The 22,148-nt window shown below is 37.3% G+C and overlaps 1 protein-coding gene across 5 annotated transcripts in view; it reads right to left on the bottom strand.

Annotated features, from left to right (window-relative positions):
* Positions 1-22,148, bottom strand: part of BLNK (B cell linker) — a 102,137-nt gene that overhangs the window by 21,686 nt on the left and 58,303 nt on the right. For 3 of the 5 annotated variants that reach the window (XM_032694422.1, XM_032694421.1, XM_032694424.1), the window contains 6 exons: positions 10,889-10,954; positions 5,782-5,838; positions 3,697-3,746; positions 2,785-2,825; positions 1,748-1,904; positions 332-501 (listed from right to left, as the gene is read on the bottom strand). In XM_032694422.1, coding sequence (XP_032550313.1) covers positions 332-501; positions 1,748-1,904; positions 2,785-2,825; positions 3,697-3,746; positions 5,782-5,838; positions 10,889-10,954 — 541 coding nt within the window. The remainder of the gene's footprint in view (positions 1-331; positions 502-1,747; positions 1,905-2,784; positions 2,826-3,696; positions 3,747-5,781; positions 5,839-10,888; positions 10,955-22,148) is intronic. The other 2 variants (XM_032694423.1, XM_032694425.1) reach the window with 1 other exon arrangement.

Genomic DNA, 22,148 nt, shown 5'->3' with positions numbered 1-22,148 from the left:
AAATAATTCCAGTTCTAGATTGGTGAATAAAGCCCTCCTCCCTTCCCTTTAGTCCTGGAGTAGTCTTTGAGGTTACTGTCTCCCCACTGCCTGCAGCTTGTTACGGATGATCAGAAACTACTTTGTGGTCTAAAGAGTCTCCTTGATACTCCAAGTAGGCAGATATCCCCCAGGAGTCAGTATGGTACTCACGGGTCACTGTGATGTACAAAGTGATTTGTCCATAGAGGCTAAGAAAGGGACCAGGTCATGGCATTGCTCTGATCTGTCTTATTGGTCTGGAGTCATCAAACATTTAAACAACCAAAACAAGTATATATGTAAAGTTTACCTCATCATCACTACACTCCTTAGGCTTTGGTGGTACTTTTGGTTTTGCAGCAGGAGACAGCAGTGGCAGGGATGGCACACATGGTTTCTTTGGTCTGGACATGGCTGGACTGGGTGTACTTGGAAGAGGTTTGTTGATGGGAGGAAGCTGCTGGTGATTGGTGCGATTGTCTTTTAACGTGGAAAAAACCAACAATTTTAGGAAAAATTACACATTAGCCTCTGCACTGTCTTCTGCTACCTGTGCAAACATGTCTTTACGTGTGGCTGCAGCTCAGGTCAAAAGGCAGACCTGAGCATAGCTGGTCCTGATGTTGAGACTTGTGTAAACTGGTCCTGCCACCTTCATTGCTCAAGGTGGCAACCTAGTCTTCTGTAACAGGCTGCAGAGGTTACTTAGGCACTGACTGTTCTATGAACAGCTGTTTAACTCCTTGGGGAAACAAGGAGTTACACAGCTCACACACCTCATGGCTGGGTGGTCCTTTCGATAGTATGTCCTGTGCTGGTATGAACTTCGGTGATAGGAAGTGAGAAAGAACGCATCTGACATATGAGAAAAACAACTGTTACACAGCACAAAGGGCGGGACTGGAACATAAATTATGCCAGGTTCTCTGGGGTGTCATTTTAACAACTGCCTTGCAAAGAACACATAAATGAAGTGCTGATAAACTTCTGTGAGTACATATGTGGTATTTTAGCACTTTGATAAATATTCTGCAACCAGTAACAGTCTTGTGTCATACCAAAGTGAAAGCAGGCATCATGTCAACGTTTCTTTTTCACGTCTCAAATCTTCATCTATCTGAAGCTAACTTTCATTCACTTCAGTGCAGTCTTTCCATGGTTGAAAATAATGGAATCAGAAAGAAAAAAATGCCTCTACACTGGACAGATGTAAATAAAATCTTGATCCTGTCCTGTTTTTCAGGATATTTATCATCCTCAGTACCAGTCTTCAAGGACAATATGAAATGAATATTTGGGCTACTTTGTCCTCTGTCTCACTGCTTTTGGAATAATGATTGGAGAAACAGAGAAGACTAAGAAGGGTCCTGTCTAGTCTTCTGTGCCCAATCTTTAATATGAATTCCTGCTTCCTCATGTGTGGATTAATCTGGAGCCAAATTAGTGATCTCTCCCATAACTTTGCTTGCATTTTGTAGTTAGTAGATGTATATTAAAGTCTCTAGGACACATTATATTAAAATTCTAAATATAACTACCATCAATACTAACTTGTTTCATGCTGTAATAATAAAAACCGCTACCCCTGAATGCTGAAGACCTGATTGTCAGAGTTAAAAGCAAACTCTTGAGGAAAGGACAGGTTAGTCTATTTGAGGCCACATCTCTTCTGGTACTGATCAATAAGCAGTTATCAAGCTGACATAGCCAACTGTTCCATAACTACCTGCATATTCGCCCCTAGAAATAGGGAAAGCGGAGGGAATCTTCTTTTTCTCCTTCTCACTTGGAGGTGGCTCATAGCTGTCATCAGGATTCTCTTCACTGGGGACCACATACATCTCAGAGTCAGAGTGGTCATCTGGATTTTCATAATCGCTGTCCTAGAAAGACAGAACTTCCCATTTTTCATCTCATAACATATTTATGGCTTCATAGCAATGTACAACACAAATATCCTTGCAGGAGTACAATAACTAAATTACAACAATCTATCCTTGAAAGGACACATTACATTCCCTTTTAGTGCTTCCTCTTTAAACAAACGGGTGCTTCCACCTGCCTCCCCTTCTGCTCCTCCCAGGAACTTCCTGCTCCCTGTCTTCTTGCAATCTCCAAGGAGTCCTTTCACCTCACGAGCTGTCTTCAAATTATGGATCAACAGCTTGTTTCCCTTCCCAGGACAGTTCCTTTCTAGTTCCAGCTGGGACTCTTGCTGTATCTTGTCACTTCCTCTCCCTTTCCTATTAAAATGGTAATCAAGATCTAACTCCAGAAGGAAACCGGTCACTTCAGGCTGACAGTTGCACCATCACGTTACATGGCTGATGACCATGGCTTGCTTCATTCTAGTGCTTTCTAAAATCTTAGCAGAAGTTTTTAATTTTTAAGAAGTGACTTTCCTCTCTTTACCTCTCCTAACCTCCCTCCACCAAGTGAAAGATCTTACTGGTTTCTGAAATTATTGTTCAGTTTGAGAAGTCCCTCAAATTGATGCCGTGTGCTTACTTATCCAAAAAGCTTAGTGTCCATGGCTGCCATTGACAGTGCTTCTGAAAGTACTTCTAAGTTGAATGTGAAAAAATTGAGGTAGGTAGAAGTTAGTGGCTACTTGTGAATAAAGCTGATGGGACAAATAAGGTAATATTCCAGTAGTATTAAGTTCAACCACAACTAGATGATTCAAAACCAAACTTTTCTTATTATTTCTTGTGCTAACTTGTTGCTACAGTAACCTTTGGCTACCCCAAAATATGTACTTACAAAATCATCTGACCATTGTTCCTCTTCATTGTCTGCATGTTCTAAACCAAACATAAAATTATTTAAGGAGATGGAAGAGTGAACATAGATGTTTATCTTAGATTGTTTTTTCAATCTATACTTATCATATTCAGTTTTAAAAGAGTGGAAATAATTTCCTAAACAGTTTGAAGCAACACATCTGTCTTGCTTGTTTTTGACAAATTGTTTCAGGGCTGTTGGGAAAGCATTAGAAAATGCCAAACTGCACATGGTCCAAACAGCAGAGCATGTACTTTACCCACAGTGTCCTGCTAATGCATCTCATTTTTAAGTAGGGGTGACAATTTCTAGATAATGAAACTATTGCTGACCTCTGGGCTCTGCACTTTCTTGTTTCTTGGATAAAGCTCCAAGACAGCACACTAATTACAAATGTTGATGTTAAACATGGTACACTTATCTGATAACTTCCAAATTCTATTCTCTTTGCTTCAGTTATCGTCTTAAAAAGATGGCTGTTAACATGAACTAGTCTGTGGGCAGTGCTGTATGATAAGCAAGTAGAGTTCTACCTCTAAGGTAATTCATGATGTCATTATTACATTTATAGTATTAAGATTTTGAATCTGTGATGATCCATTTTTTCTTTTTTTTCCCTACTTACTTTCACAGTAGTTTCTACCAGGGAGGGACTGGATGCAAATTCTCCTCCATTTTTTACAGCAGCCTACGTACAGGCAAAGACTGATTTTGAAAGAGTAGCTACTTGCTATTTTTTGCTAGCCTTTCATTTCAGAGTTGTTCTTAATGGTACTCTGTACTCTCATTAAAAACAAATTAGGAGGCAGTGTATAACTGAAATACTGTTAGGCATATAGATAACAAATTTACATAGACATGCAGTTTAAATTTACATTAATACAGCCTTACCTGTAGCATAATCCCTTTGTGGTAGACTTGGTGGTGGCTTTTTTTTAAGGCTGTAAATGATAATTATTACATTTATGATCTCATAAGTGACATTCAGTAGAAGGGAGCTTTAGCTAGACACATAAAAAAAGCTGATAACAAAAGATACCTGCAGCTGAGGAAATACAGATTACCATCACAGATGCTTAGCAAACAGCTGTAGAAGAATGCTTTGAAAAGCTAGAAACAGATAAGATATTAAAATATAATCTGATACTTTAATTCTTTTTTTCACTTAGAACACAGGTTGAGAGAACAGCTTCCTTGCTCATCCCTATCCTCTTCATTTCCAATGCAGAAATAGATAATGTAGGGGATAGAGATAAATGCATGTCTATTGGAAGATGAAAATCTGTTCAGGTTCAAAGAGGTTTTGCTAAGAGTATGGCATAAGAAAGTGGTGTAGCACTCTCCATTTGTATTTTTAGAACTATAATTTTGCATGTACTTTATTTGCTGATTAATGTTTAAATGTATACCAGGTCTCTCAGTGCCAGATTCTGTTTCTACTTACTATTATTTTATGATGTTATGTCCGTTTTTTGGTAAAAACTGTTATAATGGCATTTGTAATATCAAGTGAATAAAAAAAAAATTCATAGAAAGACTGAAAGGATATTTATGGCTATACATATTCATATGTATATGCATGTGCATGTATATATATTTAGCAAGCAGGAGTACACATATATGTAATATATATGTATACACATATATACGTGGGTATTCATATATACCTCTCCTTGCTAACTTGCAGTTAGCAGTTTGGACACTTCAGTGTCCAAAGACACTGAATTACAGTCAGTTGAATTATTTCATTACCCTGCAACAAAAGAGAAGAATTTGGGCTTAAGGTCAAGATGCATGGGTGACACCAGAGGCCAGACTGATGCCTCTGAAGAGGAAAAAACCCAACCCTTTGCTTTTTGTAGCCAGATAAAACATTAACACAGTTAATGGCTTTGAAAATGACTCTTCAAAGTGACTTTTGAGCATTGTCTGACAGCTCCCCTATAGCACTGATGAGACCCCACCATGGACCTGAAGCTTTGTCCACTGAATTGATGGCTTCACTCATTCTTCAGTCAGGTCCTAACAAATTCATTTGCAAAAATGAACAAGTCATTAAAAAAAAGTGTACAGAGAATTTAAAATGCTTTCTTGTGATCTCTGACCAATAGTGATGTCTACGAATTTTGCTTTACCACAAGAATTTGTCACTCAATATTTAAGTTCTGAGCATCCTACTCAGGTGTCATTGTTCAGATACCACTGTAACTCTGGGTGGAGGCACTAACACATCAACTGAAAAACTTTTTCTATCTGTTTTAACAAAGGCTATGGCTACTTCTGAGTTGAATTCATGGAATTCTGTTGTTCAGATAGTCACCAAAATCACCCCATGCATGAATCAATGAATAAATGGTGCAGGCATTGCTAAAGCTCAAAAAAGCCCAACTGCCCCCTACCCTAAAATATAAAAACCAATCCAGGGAGGTTATTTTTATAATATTAACCTGCTTTGTTTGTTACTAGCAACACTAATGATGGATAGTTGCCTCCTCCAAGATTTTAACTCCCTTCAGTATAATATAACAGTGTACAAACAGCAAATGAAAAAGCATTCTCAACAGCCCTGCTCTTGTCTTCCTTCAGGTTAGCACAGCCATGTTAGAAAGAAAAATCCAGGGCCACTGCCAGGGCACATCTCAGGTCTTAGGGAGGGCAGACCAAGATCTGTTGATGTACTTTGCAACATGTCTATCATGAGTTGTTCAGAAATGGTGGAGACTTGGAAAATACTGGAACTGAGGCAACAGTAAGAGGCTGTCTGGGTCATGGTGTAAAGTATGTGGCTTAAGCAACGTTACACATTTCTAAGCTGCTAAGCAGAAGGCTTCCATACTTTGTCCCAGGCCCTTTAAATCCTGGCAGTGGCCCTGACAGAAAATGTCAATACGTTATAACGAAAGCGTATGAAGTACAGAACAGGAGTCTGTGTCTAAGCAGCCTGTCGTGCTATTGTGCAGCTATGAAATGGCATACCGATCCCAAGTATCTTTCCCAGTTTTGCAAATTAAGGCCACTTGTTCATTTTGGAACCTGAATATCAATAGAAGAAAAGAAATTATGTTTCTTTCACAGAGCTGAAACAGTTCATGGCCACATCTACATTTGCTAGAATCTCTTCAAATATGTTATTTATTCTAAAATTCAAATCCACTTAAAAAGTAATTCTCACTGTATTTATTGAATGTCAGATCTGTAATCCAGACTCTTTTGAAGTCAGCTGGAGCTTCACAGTACAGGAGCCAGAACTTTACCAAATGTGCAAACCACAACACAAGCTCAAAAGACATAACCCTATGCCAAGGCGTGGTTACGTAGCTATTTCAGATTCTGACATCATTATCCACACAAATGCTCGCAAAATGGCAATTGACTTTGTCCTGTGTCCCTGAAGTAAATGAGGAAGCACTGCAAGAACCAAATGCTATATAATTTAGCATACACATTTAAGTGTATTTAATCCTAGTATATACATTTTAGCTTCAACAAATAACCAAGTAGCATTTGAGACATTTCATACAATGGGGGTATAAATGCCTCTCACACAAGAACAAAATGCATGGTACAGAAATTCGTAACAACCTGAGAGAGAACAAGCTATTCCATCTTAAAACAATATATTCCAAGATTGCCCCCCATAGCAGACTAAAACATTTAGGCATGTGCTTAACTTTTCTCACATGCAGAAACTGCAAATATTAATTACATACTTTGAATTCATAGCATGTTTTTGTTTTCCTATACCAAATGGAGGATTTTTAAATAAACTGCAGGAGAGGTCTGGGTGTTTTGCTCTAGCAACACTTATTTGTACAGGCTACACCCAGAAAAGTAACCAAACATAGGTAGTAGTAGTCCTTTCTGTGTTGAACTTAATTCTTCCGCAGGTGCATTTCCCCACTAGTGTTTCTGCTCACATCTCCAGCATGTGCCTGAAAACTCTATGTTTTCAAAAGTCCTTCACTTTTTCTATTGTTAAGTCTGTACAAAGTCCACTCCATTCTTAGCGACCATTTAAACTTATATGTTTTTACAAAAATTACACTGATAATCTTTACTGAGTTGAATATTTATAGTACATAGTAGTTTTAAGTGCACTAGATCATCACACTTGTGATTAAAAGATAAATTAATCAAACTTTGCCAGAAACATTTTCAGAGTTCCAAAAGGTGTGATCTAGCTGACAGATAAACTTTTCCTGAACTGTGTTCTCATGACCTAGTAGAATAGTTTGTTATAGATTTGGAAGTATGTAGCAACTGTATAAGATAAAATTAATCTGAAAGCTTTTTTGGAAAGTGTTATTACTACTCTTTCACACATTTTCTTTACAATTGTGCTATGACAGTGAAATGGCATCTAGCTGTGATTTATTTGTCTTCACTTTGATGAAATATTATTACATTAATAAAATCCCAGCACTCAAAACATTCTATCCAGCTACGTAGTGACTTTCATGTTTCTTAAGAATAACAGTTAAAATTAGGTATGCTATTTTTTGCTGTTTTCTAAGTGTGGTACAGCTTGATTTTAGTACATTTCTCTCATTGTTTCGTTCATAAAACACCACTTTTCACTCTGCCAAGAGCTGGATCACAGATGTTTTCTAGTGGCAGCTATGCAGGTTGAAGAGACATTTAGTAACACAATGACCATTTTTCTGCCTGAAGTTACTGCCTGAGTTATGAATTGTGTAGAAAAATGGACCAGACAAATCTGAAGTAAAGACTTACCCAACTAAATAACTGAGTAAAGCATCTTCTTTTTTTTTTTTTTTTTAGGTCACACAGCAAATGTGATTTCAAGAATGTGATTTCAAGAAATGAACATATTTGGATTGTGAGCACTCAGACACACAACTACAAGTGGATGATTTCTGATGGCATTGTGAAGGAAGTTTTGATAGGATGTGATACTGCAACAAGGTGAGTAAACTGACCTTCCAGTAGATCAGCACCTATCAAAATGAGAGCCCCCAGCTCTCATTGCTTATACAATGTTGGTGTTGGCTACACCCATTGCTTCTACACCTGAGTACATAATCCTCTTTGACAGCATGATCTGCACAGCAGCTGGGGCTCCAGTACTGTAAACAGTTTTGCAAGTGATTAAGGGCAAGCAGGTGACTGCTGTCCTGCAGGGGCCAATATTTTTACTGCCAGAAAATTCTGAGACAGGATGGGGAGCACACAGGAACTTTTCAATAATGAAGAAACAACCTGCCAGTTTCTTTCCTGTTCCCACCACTGCTCAGGCTGCTTTCCACAGACCTTAAAGAACACATGGATGGTAGAGGAATCCCTCCACACCTGCACCCCACATGAGCTAAACTGGAGAACAAGTCTTGATGTAAGAACTTTTCTTACATTTCTGCATAATCAAAAGCCAATTCAGACTTTTAAGTATTTTAACAAATACTGGTAATAATAAGTCAAATGTATTTCATGAATCTCTGATTGCTCTTTCAATTTGAGTAGCAGAGGCTTACAGTATCCATCAGCGTGACAACTTTAGGCTTCAGATAAGCAAGTATGCTATTTGAATTCCCTAAAATTATTTCTATTTATAATAGGTTTGAATTTGATGTGTTTTATTCCAGCATAGGGACAGATTCTAAATCTGTGCTACATAAAGCCAATTAAAAAAAAATTCTGGCTTCAGTTGTGTTTAGATCCCTAACACTTAATAAAATAATTCTGTAACTGAAATGGAAGTAATGGTCAACTGGACAACCATGTTTATTAGAAAAAGCCTTAAAAAAATTCAACATAAAGTCCCCAAAGGGCACATTGAAAACAATACAACCAGTTCTAATTCTGTAAAGCTTGGCACCTCTTGTGCATATCCTTATCAGCATTGTCAACTCATGCTTTTGTTGCAACTTGTTATGTGCTGGGTTCAAGACTTGAGTTCTGAAGTCATATGCAAATGTAAGAAATTCTTCAATTTTTTAGAAACTGAATTTCTGATCATAACTGCAGAAAAGATTAATATGACTCAGATGAAGCACAGTATCATCAGAAAGATTATTATATGCTTTTCATATCTCAATTTGTATTCTTATAGCCGGAAGAGTTGAGATGTGAGCTTTGTGCTGCAGTCATATATTAAAAGAGTTTTTATGAGCCTGCACTTTTTTATAGGGTTTTTTTACATCTTGAGTGAATCAAAGAATTGCAGTGTTATATCAGCAATCTTGTATCTGACATTTAATGATGATACCTCTAACCTTCCCAGCTTCCACTACATTTGATTCTTGTTACTTCTCCCTTGTCTTTCCTTCCCCTCTTACTCTCTAGGAAGGACACACAGTCAGAGCAATACTGATTAAAAGCAAAATTCACATTCAGGCAACTGTGGGAGACAATTTGCAGCCTCAGATTATAAACTTGAGATACTTCTATTGTTTCTGCCATCTGCTTTCTTCCCTGAAGCTTTTGAACTGGACCCACTGCAACATTATTAATTACACTTAAACTAGTACTGTGAAGTAGGAAGCCACCCTTTATTAAAAGGCAGCAACTAAAACAACAAACCCTTGTCTCTTTCAAAAACCCACCAAAATCCTTTTGACACCTACCAGCTCTTCCCTGTGATCAGGTCCTAGTTGAAACTATGAGTTTTTTTGCAGATGGGTCTCTGAACACAGTGGTCTATTTATGTACACACTGTGCTAAGAACAAAACCACACAAATTAAAATAAAGACCCAAGTAGTTGAAATAGCGTCATTTTAATGGAAACTCTCCTTTTGCACTTAGTGTGGAAATAACAAGTGCTTATACCAAGTGACTGTGATTTACTGCGAATTGCAGCAGTGTTAGAGTGAAGAAGGATGAGTAAAGGAAAAAATTATCTCAAGAATCTGTCAGGTGTTTTACCATCAGAGCCTGCTTAAGGTCTGTGGACAGAAACCCAGCTGTGAAAATGAGACCACAAAGCAAGGCTTGCAGGCTAAGGTTACTCCTTCTGCCTGGGGAACGGGAGAGCCAGAAGATCACTGCTACTTCTAGAAGTGCATCCCACTCCTCTGCCAGGGACAGCAGCTGCCCCCCAAACATCAGCTCTGCCTGGGCTGGCAGCAGGGGCAATAGCTCAGCCAGCCTGGCTTTCCAGAGCTCTTGCACAGCCAAACCAGGCAGAACCCTATTGCTTCTCTCAACTGCCTACTGATTGCTTTATATACAAGAAGTCTTTCTTTAACTGAGCCACTGTGGTCACTCTTTAAGAACAATTTTAAACAATGTTTCTATGTGCCTCTTATGTACAAGAGCTGTATTTCTAGAATTTAATATGGTCATCCTGGAAACACTTCAAGTACTGTGTACTAATTAACTTTTAAAAGTACTTAGTACTTTTGTTGCCAATGACCCATGTAAAGAAAGACATCTGAATGAGAAAATCACATCCAAATGGAAGTCCTATGCAAATGAGCTATTGCATTAGGAAAAAGTGTGCTAAATAGCTAATTGGTTTAAATAGATGTTTGACTGGAAACAGTGAATAGTGTATTCATTTGACAAGGATGCAGAATTACTGGAATCTCTTTCCATGTATAAATACACATGAATATTTTATGATACTCTCATGCATGTGACATCAATACGCGTGCTGTACAGCACTTCTTGTTGGAATAAGGATGTTAGGTAATGCTGGATTTTGTTTTATGGGAATGAAACACAGGAGGATTTAACATTTTTATGGGAATTTTAACTATGATATCTGACCAGTTGGTTCAAGGTAGAGCTCAAATTAAACTTAATTGCAGCAGGTAGCCTAAACAGTTGCCTAAGGAGAAAGGCACACATCCAAACAACAAGCGATGACCACTCCCAAGGAACACTCAAGCAAAGTCCATTTCACTCAATTTTTTTTTTTCAGGGCTACAAACAAAACCTGCCATTGGAGTCCAGTTCTTCAACTTATGACAATTCTACATGTTACAGTCTGAACTGAAGCTTTTCACATACACTGAAGTACATCCCTCTAGAATAACATGGTCCCACCACTAAAGTACTATACACTATGTTACAACATGAACTTCCCCAAATTGATAAAACGAGGGATTGACATTTCAAACTTACTTTTTGAACTTGTTTATTATCCCACTTTCATTTTTCTTGATGTCATGCACCATCTTTTGAAGCTTCCTGTAAGATATTAAACAAAGCCAGCATTAAAATTACCAAATGATTGAAAATCCATTTATATAAATTAAGAAAAATATGCTTAATATGTCTTCAATAAGTAGTTTAGTTGCTAAATCATTTGTGCATAAATTTTTCCTCCCTTTTTAACAGAGCCCTTTAGTATTGTTTGTGTTATCCTTCTTAATACAATTACATGCAGTTTAAACAATCCATTTGAGTGCGTGCCATCAGGAAGAAACATCATTGCCTAAATTAATAGTTTAGAACATTTCAATGTTACCATTTTGTCCAGATCTGACTTCACAACACTGCACAGCTGTAGTGCGAATGCCCTCTGATTTCTGACCCTACATGGGACACTCTATCTCATGCCCACAGTGTTTGCAGTTACAATAGCAGGGGAAAGACAATACATTCCTGGGCCCAGGCCATTTGAGAAACTATTAGAGTATTGATGACTCTGAGCTGTAAAAACTCATGATCTTAGGACTCCATTTACATGGACTAATATCTAGAATTGTAGATTGTTTTATTAATCACCTGCATTGACATCATTAAAATTTTACTTGTAATCAAGTCAATTTAAGTAGAATATTTTTCACTTGTCAAGTATCATTTAGAATCCCACCTTCCTTCTCATTTAAAAAATCCACACCACTAAAATCAAGTAAATGTCAAGAATATAGATAGAATTTTTAGCAAAAGACTGACTTAATAGTGAAACCTATTCAAAGTCTGCAGATACCAGAAACTTCTGTAGAATGCACATATATTTTGAGTTTCTTCTCACAGTGTGTTCTTCCTGTTCCCCTAAACTTAACATTTTTTATTAGACCTGAGCTGAAGATTTTAGCACAACCAATAACGTATTGATTTTTTTTTTTCCAAAAAGCACTTAAAAAAAATTGGCCTTTCATTCTTCATTACACGTTGTCCATGTCATTCCACGTTTTAGTCTTCCCTACTTCCTCTCTGATGCACAGTCAAGCTACCAACAGACTCTTGGACGCTTTGCTTACAAAGAGAAGTACAAGCATCAAAGTACTCTTCCTTCTTTTTAAAGCTTTCTTTAAACTTGAAACCTTATTATTCAGAAGGTTGAGTAACACATAGAGTTTCACTAAAAAAAGGCATCTTCCAGCTTCATCACTAGTAATTAAAAACTTGCTTCAAAATTAAAATAGTTTTTTCAAAGGAAATTGGAATTAGATGAGAACTAGCTGATCAAAATCCGGGGGTAACTGCACTAATGTGATTATTTGTCTGCAGTCCTTGGTTTGGGCTGAGCAGACATGTAGCACTCAAGGCATCAGGTAGCAGTTGAATATTACACTTCTGCCAGAAAGGACCTTCCTACCTCTGCTCCTGATTTTAGAGCAATTGTGTTAGGTAGTGATAATTAGTCACATTTTATGAGACTTGCTTAAAAAGAACAGTTAAATAACTGAGTATTTCTAAGTTTTTAGAAGACTAAATAACAAAGCTTGATTTTATTCTTAATAATGTTTATTAACAGAACAGAAACAGTGGATCTTTTCACTATATTAGCTGAATTTGAAGGATAACCGCTATAATACCATAATATGGTATATAATGCTCTGACAAGCTAAAACATGGGTCTGATACTTAAAGGGTGTTCCTAGAGCCTAAATCTTTGCCCAAATTCACTTAAAAAGCAATTCAACCTATTCTTTCTAGATCCTCAATTCAGAAAAAAAAAAAAAGAGAATAATGGACAAATAATTCACAAGCCCATCTTTAACTTTTGCTGAAAACTCAAACCATTAATTTACAGCAAAATGACACAGTGTTACCTGCTGACATAAAGCAATAAATTACTTATAGGGGTGAAAAACAGGTGCACAGCAAAATGTTTCAAGATTTCCATCAAGAATACACTACACCTACAAGAGTAGCTTGGATTACTATCTGAACTATCCAGATACATTAAATCTGGGGTGAAAAGCTCAGATGAACTTCTGCTTTTCTGTGGTATTTGTTGTTGGTTTTTTTCCTAACAGATTCAGCTGCTGGTTATGCTCGAAACATCACACACAGCCATTTTCTGCAGTTTACTGTTTCTGTATTGTGCCCCAGCTGGCACCTGGCAGTGTCTATAAATTAAAAGTAATGAGGAATAAAAAGACTGAGAGGAGATTTAAATGGTTAGGTTCTAGTTTGGGGAGAATGATTGTCTTCAAGTGTTTGTGTTTCTTTCAGAAAGGCTTGCCAGACTTCAATTAGGCATACATGTAAGCATAAGTTACATTTCCTCCTGTGTTTGTTCTTTGTTAGAGATAGGACTGAAACATCAACAACAACAAAATCTAATTGTAGAATTATATCTGAATATTGCTTATTGCTCAGTGCTGACATGAACATTAGCTGAAATACGGCTTTATTTTGAAAAACTGGGCTTTTTTTTCCACCTTACTGGTTGTATTCTATATTGTCATTGGGTCGCTAAAAAAACCTCCAACACACACACATACACAAAACAACCCACTCCAAAACTGATACCTATAAGCAACCAGAACAGTTTGCTTTTCATTTTATCATATTTAGGTGAATTGATTAGAGTATGATGGGTGTTCCATGAGTTTTGAATAATGCTATAGCTTAATAGATCATTTTAATACATACTTTTATTAAAAAAGTGCATTTAGAGATAATCACATGCGCTGCTGCTGATATGCTATTTTTTCCATGTAGATGGACTGAAATCAAAACATTCCCATTTTTGCATAATTGAATTTCCTAAAAATCTGTGACTCTAATTTCTTATTTTTTTTATGGAGGCATTTCATTTTCTAATTACAACTTTGTTAAATTAGAGAGTACCTAATATGTGTTTGTGTGATTTTTCTCAATCTTTAAAATGACATAGCTCTTACAGGAGTTGTTAGAAAACTTGTTTGTTGCCTCCACACAATTTAACTTGTATCAAGCCTCTGAGAGTAAACAGATAACCAGTGCACTGTGTAGTGGTAAGTGTAGGAAGTCATCAACCATGGCTGATCTCCAGTTCAAGTGGAATCCCCTTTGACCCATAAAGTTGAACAAACTGCACAAACCAGTCTATCCAGTTAGCTAGAGGCTGAGATTTCTTGAGGTGCCAGGTGACATAATAGGCAACAACTGAAAAGTTTTACAAAGAGCTGTCTGTCTGACTTGAGATCTTAAGGAGACAGTAGAAATGATGAGAGGCAGACAGGAAAGTGTATGGCAAGAGGATTCTCCAAATCTAAAGGGTCTCAATCCCAAGCCTGAAGGCCGCTCCAGAGCGATGAGGAAAGGGAAGCACAGAAGGGCATTTCTATACTTAACATTTTGCCTGGATCTACGTATCTGACCAGCGCTAAAATACTCTTTGTATGGCTCTCAAATACTTAAGATTATACTCCAAGTAAAGAGGTTGATTGTGGGAGGGATTTATCAGAGCAGTAGCCCTGAGAGTATCTAGGAAATAGAGGCTACCCTGGCCCAATGTAGACAGCTCTTGCTTCAGATACATAACTACAACCCTCTTTCTTCACAACATCTGAGTCAGGACCTCGTTACCAACTAATGTTTATCCTGTAGTGTTCTCTTGGGATGAGCAGATGAGTGAAACATTTAAGGACCTCAATCAGCAAGTACTGTAAACGAAAATAATAAGTAATGCCAGTTTTACCTTGCATTGCAGGTAATTAAAGATAATCAAGAGGTCAAACTTAAGAGTTGCTTCTTAACTACAAGCACCAACTCTTCATTCAAAATGGTTGAGAGCTTTTTATGTAAAATCAGGCTTGCAGACAAAGGTGCAGTCTGTGTCACTGCTAATCTTTGAAACGTGTTTCAGCAATAGATAGATATTGTGAGATCCAGCTTAATTGTGACAGGTATAGACTGGATGGGACCCTTTTGATCAGGAACTCACTGAAGACAATAGATTTTCAAAGTTCTGCAGATGAGAAGTTTGGAAGTTTTGGCTCTAGGTGCTTCCAAAAATTTTTAGGTTTCTTAAAATACATTAGAAATCCTACATGTTGGAGGTAATAACAAAAAAAAAAGAATCTTAAAATGAAACACTTTTTAGCCCTGTGTTGCTATTTTTCCTATCTTACCAATTTGAACCTCCAGTAATTTAGGATTATGAAATCTATTGACGAAAGGGTGACTACATGTGTAAAGGAAGGTGGAAAATTTTACCACTGCAAATACCACATATTCTGAAAGAAGGATTTGCTGTGTCACAAAATACCTAGCTGCACTCAAGGACTGGCAGAGCTGCCTTGAGATGAAATAAAATGAAACAGAACTGCCCTCTCTTTGATCTGGTCACAGCTCAGCATATGAGGAATGCATGATGAGTGAAGCAAGGAAGCTGGGTGGACCTGGCCTGTGACACATTCCCACCTTCAGACATCAGCTGGAAGCTTTTGGCTCTTTTGCATATACACTATGCTACAAAAGCTTTCTAAAGTTAAAATAATTGTTAGAGGAGAAAAATATAAATAATATAAAGAAGAATAAAGTGTGCAACAAGCTCTCAACTCAGACATGAAATAAGGTAGAGAGTCCCCAGATTTGAAAAAGAGGAATCTGTCTTAATTTCAGACAGATCTGTATAATGTGGAATTCTCCCACCATTTAGACTAATTTTTGAGAAATTTTATTTATCAGTATTATAAATCTGTGAAGACATTTACAAATATCTATTACATAGATCAGTGTATTATGGCTCAGACCAGTCATCATGAATGGTTCCTCAGTTGTCGTGACCTTTTCCTGCTCCTCGAAACAGGGAGGGATCTGCTGTGTGCATGAACAGCACAGTTCACCTCCGTGCACACAGGGAATCCAGTACTTTGCACCTTCAGTGTGCACACTGGTTGTGTTTTAGCTGTACAGCTGCCTGTGTCACATGACAAGTGACAGCCCATAGCAAGTGATGCCCCTCTGCTCTAATAGTATCCTAGAGTCTCTGGAGTGGGCAGATGGGGCACAACTGCTTCAGGGTGTCTGGTTGTGAGCATGTGCAGCTGGGATGGGTCCTGATAATGTTTTTGGACACAGGGCTGACTTCAGCAATGGTAGGGAGACCTGACAAAACAAAAACCGGTTTTAAAGGATTCACAGGAAATTTTCTATATTACAAGCATACCTATTTCTGCTTATGTGGAAGATTAGAATTATAGCTCCTTACACTTCTAGTGTTTACAGGACTGTCTGAATTATCTGTTTTGCCTCTTGAAAAATCCCCATCTGTACTCACAAACCAGTTTCTTTAGCTAAAGAAGGGCAGAATTTTGAACATGATACATTCAAACAAGTCTGCAAGGGAAGCTTTGCAAGCAATATTGACACATTCAGCACTAAGGGACCCGTATATTCCTTCTCCTCCTAACATCAGTTCAGTCGTTAACTGATGATGTTGAATTGGTTTTGAAATAGTAATAAAAATTTTAAAAATTAATCCCACCGTAAATCAGACAGTTTGCACTCCAGTTGCAGTTCTTATACCTTTTTGGGTACATCTCTTTCTCACTGACAGGACAACCTGTAGTTGTGTGCCTAGAAAGCCACATTTTCTGAACATCATTACTGTGTCTATTCACTTAAAGTAAGCCTGTAGGTAGGTGTAGCACTCATTTTTATCTTAAGAAAGGCAGCATAACAGATCACATTAAAACAAAAACTAGTTGTTTCTTGGAGGTTTTTGTTTGTTTGTGTGGTTTTTTTTTGTTTTGCTTTGTTTTTGTCTTTGTTTTTCCCAAGCAAATTCAAACGCTTAGCATTGGAAACCTAGAATACAATTCAGTAAGTACAAATTTAGGCTTAAAACAAGAACATCCCCAAAAGTACCCACCTGCCTCAGCTATAGTTTTATAGAAAAGAACCACAAAACAGAAATGAGGAAAAGTATACTGGAATTTGCAGAACAAAAGCTAAGTTATTAGAAGATAAAACCCACAACTCAAAGAACAGAAAATTAAAAATACAGTTACCTCTGTTAATTTTAAAAAAACACATTAAAATATGAAACTAAAGAAGGAACAGCATCCAAAGACCCCTCCTTTATGGCTTCTCACGGCACAATTATTCCACTACACCCCAGCTGGTCTTTGTTTTGTGTTTCTATTAGCCTTCAGTTTTGTAAACATCTATGCAGGTGACCAAAATAAGAAAGAAAGCCATTGTTTCTGGACCAAGGGGAAGACTCATGCTTGCTTTTGTGGGAAGAACCTTTTTATCTAGAAGGGGATTTGTTAAAGTACCACTTGAGATTTTGAAAAGCTTGAAGCTTTTATCCTGAACTATCTTCTCAAACTAATTTAACAAACAAGAAAAGGCCCCCCTTTCCCTTGAAGGGCTTTCATGAATACAGTGCTCCTGATGTGATCTCAGTGGAACAATGTGGATCTTGGTGGACTGGGTGTCTTCGTAAGATGTATTTTCATATTTCTGACAGTTTTGTGCATCTAAGACAAACCCAATCAATTGATATAAACAGACTGTACACCCTTTCACCTCCCTTCCAATTTCTCAATAGAAAGCAAAAAGAAATGCCCAAATACAGAAAGCATCTAATTCCTCTCGTTAGGCCTCCTTCAGATGCTTCAGATTTCTGCATGAGCGCACCCCTATATCAGATGGTACCTGGAACAGCAAGAGTGAAGTCCTTTGCAACAAAATACAGGCTGGGTTGGGGCTGGTGTTTTCCATGGCTGTTACATGCATAAAGACAGAGCTGAATTCTTGAGGTGCAGTCAGATAAATGACTTTAGTTGCTGCTGGTCAAAGATAGGGGGCTACAGCTCCTCATCCACTCTGGGTGCTTATTGTAACCCATCCCCTGCAAAGGCCTTTGTGATGGGATAGAAGGAAGTTCGGAGCTGCAGGTGGTAACCTGTGACACCAAACCATCCATTCAAGGCACCAAGCCTTTGATCTTTATCTGTAAAGCTATCTCAAAGCTGTGAAGAAAAGTTCAAAGAAGTTTGCTCGTGGGGAGAAGTCAATTACAGCTACCTATCTGAGGAAGAGGGAACAAGGAATTGTCTTCTGCTGTGTCCATGAGATGCACACGGGGAAATGACTATAAATAATTTATAGTCATTTTGCCAAGTGTCGATTTCTTAAGAAGTCTGAATAACATCCTATTCTGCTCACTTCTAAATCATGCACTGTTTTGCCTAAAGGCAAACCCCATAATTAGAGCAGGTGTGTGTCTACCTTGTACACACAGAAGCACAGAAAAGCTAAATATTGACTATACTTTTCATCTTCATATGCCTTCTACATAATCTTCACAAAGAAGCTGTCAGTCCCTCTTGTACTACTAAGTACTAACATACACAGAGTAAATAAAAATACGTAGCATGTAAAGGCATAATACGTCCTTGACACAAATCAATCCCAACACGAAAGAATAAGTACTCTGAGGTGACTGGGAATTCTGCATATTGAAAGAACCCATGAAGATTTCTCAGTGGGACAAAGAAAACTAAAGCCTTATCAATGTCACCAACTGAGTGGTGCAACTGCTTCCTCATTTTAGATCAAGGCTGAGGCTTGTTCTAAATATGTATGGACTGTATATTAACAACAAAGGTTTCATGTGTTTAAGTTGTACGGTGTTTTTTGCAATGACCTTTTTCTTTTATTTAGCAGAGAAAAGTAGACTTGATTTTTTGACTTGACAGCCAATTTTGAATATCAGAAAGCAGTGATGGACAAGTACTTTTTAGTACAACTTTTAAAAAATATAGATATTTAACAACAACTTGAAGCACTTGAGGTTTGAGCACCTCTTTGCCCTTACCCAGATTCCCCTTTATCCCAACTGGATATTAGTGATACTGTAGAGAGTACAGAAAACAATTAGCTATTATAATATGAAACATGTAATATGAATATTACTTGTCACTTTTTGACATAAAAAGTATATTTTCTCTTCTGTAACTGACCTGCTCTGTTTTAAATCTTTTTTTTAGTTAACTGATCTCCTTTTTGCAGCAGCTTTCTGGATATAAGGTAATGCATTATAAAACAAACAAAAAGTAACCACACACAGAAGCCACATTCAAAAGGCTTACTCCATTTTTTCTGAAAGGTTTCCCAGCAGCAGTATGTTACTTTGAAATACAGTTCCAGTTAAAATTAACTGAGTGTTGTTAATTTGTTGTTAATTTGTTGTTAATAAGTCCTCCCTGAAGGACTAGTACCCTACAGCCTGGTCGGTGAAGGAGAGCAAGGGCAGAAAGTCAAAAGAGTTAAGTGAGTTTTTATATTTCACCAAAAAGAGGAAATGCAAAGTCATTGCAGGGAAGTGAATAAAGACAGGATTTGGTATGGACCCAGAAAATTACCACTAACAAACACTGCTGTACTCGGGCTGAAAGTGTTTTTGCTCAAGCGACAGAAGCATTATATCCACCATAGGTGTGGGGTGGCACTGACAGGGATCTAATAGAGGCTACTTATGGATCTGTTTTGTTCTGAAGCCTATCAAAATTTGTTAAAACTTTGGAAAAGTACTTTGGTCTCTAAGTCACTTTAATGGAGCCCACACAGGCTGCCATTGAAAGAGGAAATTCCACTCTTTAATGCCCTCGGTGCTTACCCAGCTATGATGAATCATAGAACTTGCAGCTGGGAAACTAATTTCTTTTTTCTTTTGCCAGTTTATATATCAGCAGGATCAGATCCAGCTTTCACATGGTCATTGGAACTCTAGTGCCAGTGTGAGGGCGGAGATGAGGGCACGGCAAGCAGGGATGTTGGGAGGGTGCAAGAAAGGGACCTACTCTGTTGGCAGCAGCTCAGACTTATGCTAAGTTAAATTGGCCATGTAACTACAGCTCCAGTAGTGCTTCGTTGCCTCTGTGCTTCTTGCAGAGATGTCTGTAGCTTCTCTGTTTTAAGACAGAGGAATGAAGGAAACATTTAGCCATATGGTATAGCCACTTGCATTCATAGTCAACTTCACCCAGTTGCCCTTGCATTAAGCTTGAAAAATATATATCATGTTTTCATATTATTGCCTTGGGATGCATTATTTTAATTCTTTCTAAAGTATTTACTGTGTACTAATTTATGTTGATGTCATAAACCTGTAGCATTGCACATCTGGGTTTGCTTACACCTGGAAAATGAGCCTGTCCGAAATGTGTATACTAACAGATTAGGATAAAGATGCTAACAGAATTTTCAAGTGTCTTTTACCCCTCAGTCATTTATTATGACTGCCACAAAACAAACTTATTTACAGAGTATGTAAAGTCCTTCTACAGTTTACCAAAGATTTAAGATGATTCCCTGCAGCCAAATAGGAAAATACTGTCACTTTCAGTCACTGTTTTCCATCAGTTTTCCAATTCTCTTGGCTGCTGAGCACATAAAACCAGTGATATTTGCTTTCTAAAAGACATAATTGTTTATCTGTCATATTGTAACATGCTTTAGGGTACTTACACTATAAAAGATGTTATCCAAAACTAAACCTAGTCTTTTAATGCAGCAATCATTTTAAAACCCCCACAAAAACATAAGGAAAAAACTACGTGGTGAGCAAAAATGTTATTTCTTTTCTAATGATTAGCAACTTCTAAATCATCTAAAAATATGATTTACACATCTGAAGATGGCTAAAAGTTACTCTTAAGCGATTCCTGAAGTCAAACTTCAAATGATGAGGTATTTCCATTAAATACATCAAACAGAACAGATCACAAATGTTCCTCACTGCAGTGTGCATAAAATAACGTAATACAAAGGAGAAGCACATTTTAATCCTGAACTGTACCACTCCAACAAATTAAAAAGGAAACATTCAAATTTTTTAACTGTCAAAAATTTCAGTTAACATAGCATTGTGAACATGAAATAAAGTGATCTGAACGCTACAAGTTGTCAATTTTTTTGGTTTCTTTTTGGCAAATAATTTAAATCTTATTTTTTCCTCTATATTTGGTCACAACACTGGAATGGCACGCTGAAACTCCAGATTTCACTCATTGTCAAACAAAAAACAAACAAAAAACCAAAACAATGCTTAGGATATTTAAAAATGTTCCAGTTACATCATATCTGGCCTGTTACAACTGGTAGTCAGGACTTTTGATCAAGTTAAATGGTTTTCCAACACTAAATTCACCAAAAGCAGAACTTGATTCTCTTACTCTTAATTAACTATTTCAGCTGTTGATTTTAAAGAGCTTTGGTTCCAAGCACTATCAGACAGCTCTCAGAGAGGCAATCAAATAGCAGAGGCATTCTCCAAGGTGAGAAAGGAAGCCATTAAAAACAGTACTTATTTTCAAATAAAGAGGTATTTACAGGAATTTCTACTATTGTGAGAACTCTTTTTCCTCATTGTGATAAACAAATATGGTTTTCCAGCAGGGCTTTTTTTGCAACATTTTATGATTGTCATATTTGCCTTCCAAAAGAAAAAGCATCTATCACATTATAATGCAGTGTGCAGTATATAAGTTTTGAATGGTTCTGTAAAACACAAGACAGGTTTGTTCTGGGATCAACATACCACTGGGTACCTGCAATATCATGTTATGATCTAATATCTAGCAGTCTGCCCAGCTGCATGGGGTATAGTTATAAACCAACAGTAAAAGATGGTTATGTCAAGTTTGTTGAAATGTGGGTTGTTTTTTTTAACGGCCAAGAAAATTAATTTATTGGGTTATTTGCTTAGCTAGTGATCATTTCTTATTAGACTAAAAAAAAAAAGGCAAGTCATTAGATCGAATCTGAATTACTCACTTTTGCTGAATAAGTCACAGTCGCAGGCCTAAGATGGTGTCCTTTGTGATTACTGTAGTGGACAAATGCTCCTACTGTGGACAGTTATTTTGGCAGAACTACACTATCACTACAGGACTTAATTTTATTTGGAAGAGTGTGCATATGAAGCAGTGGTGGAACAAGCTATGCCAACGACTGCACAATTTTGCCAGCACAAGTAGAATGAAACTATAGGTACTGTATAAGTATAGCTCATCTTGTGAAGAGGCTATACTCTTACTCTACTGTCTACATACAGAGATTTCCCATTTTGTCCACGTTACCATATTTTTGTTTAACATACACGTAGATCACAGTCAAACATACTTTTCTGTAAACAGCATTATAGGCAGGAAGTTCTGTGTGAGAATAAATACTGTGTGGTTATTTGTTTGTTTGTGGATGG

Source organism: Chiroxiphia lanceolata, chromosome 8 (assembly GCF_009829145.1).
Source record: "Chiroxiphia lanceolata isolate bChiLan1 chromosome 8, bChiLan1.pri, whole genome shotgun sequence".
Lineage (NCBI taxonomy): Eukaryota > Metazoa > Chordata > Aves > Passeriformes > Pipridae > Chiroxiphia > Chiroxiphia lanceolata.
Note: the sequence above shows the minus strand (reverse complement) of the source record. Positions and strands in the feature narration are given on the sequence as shown.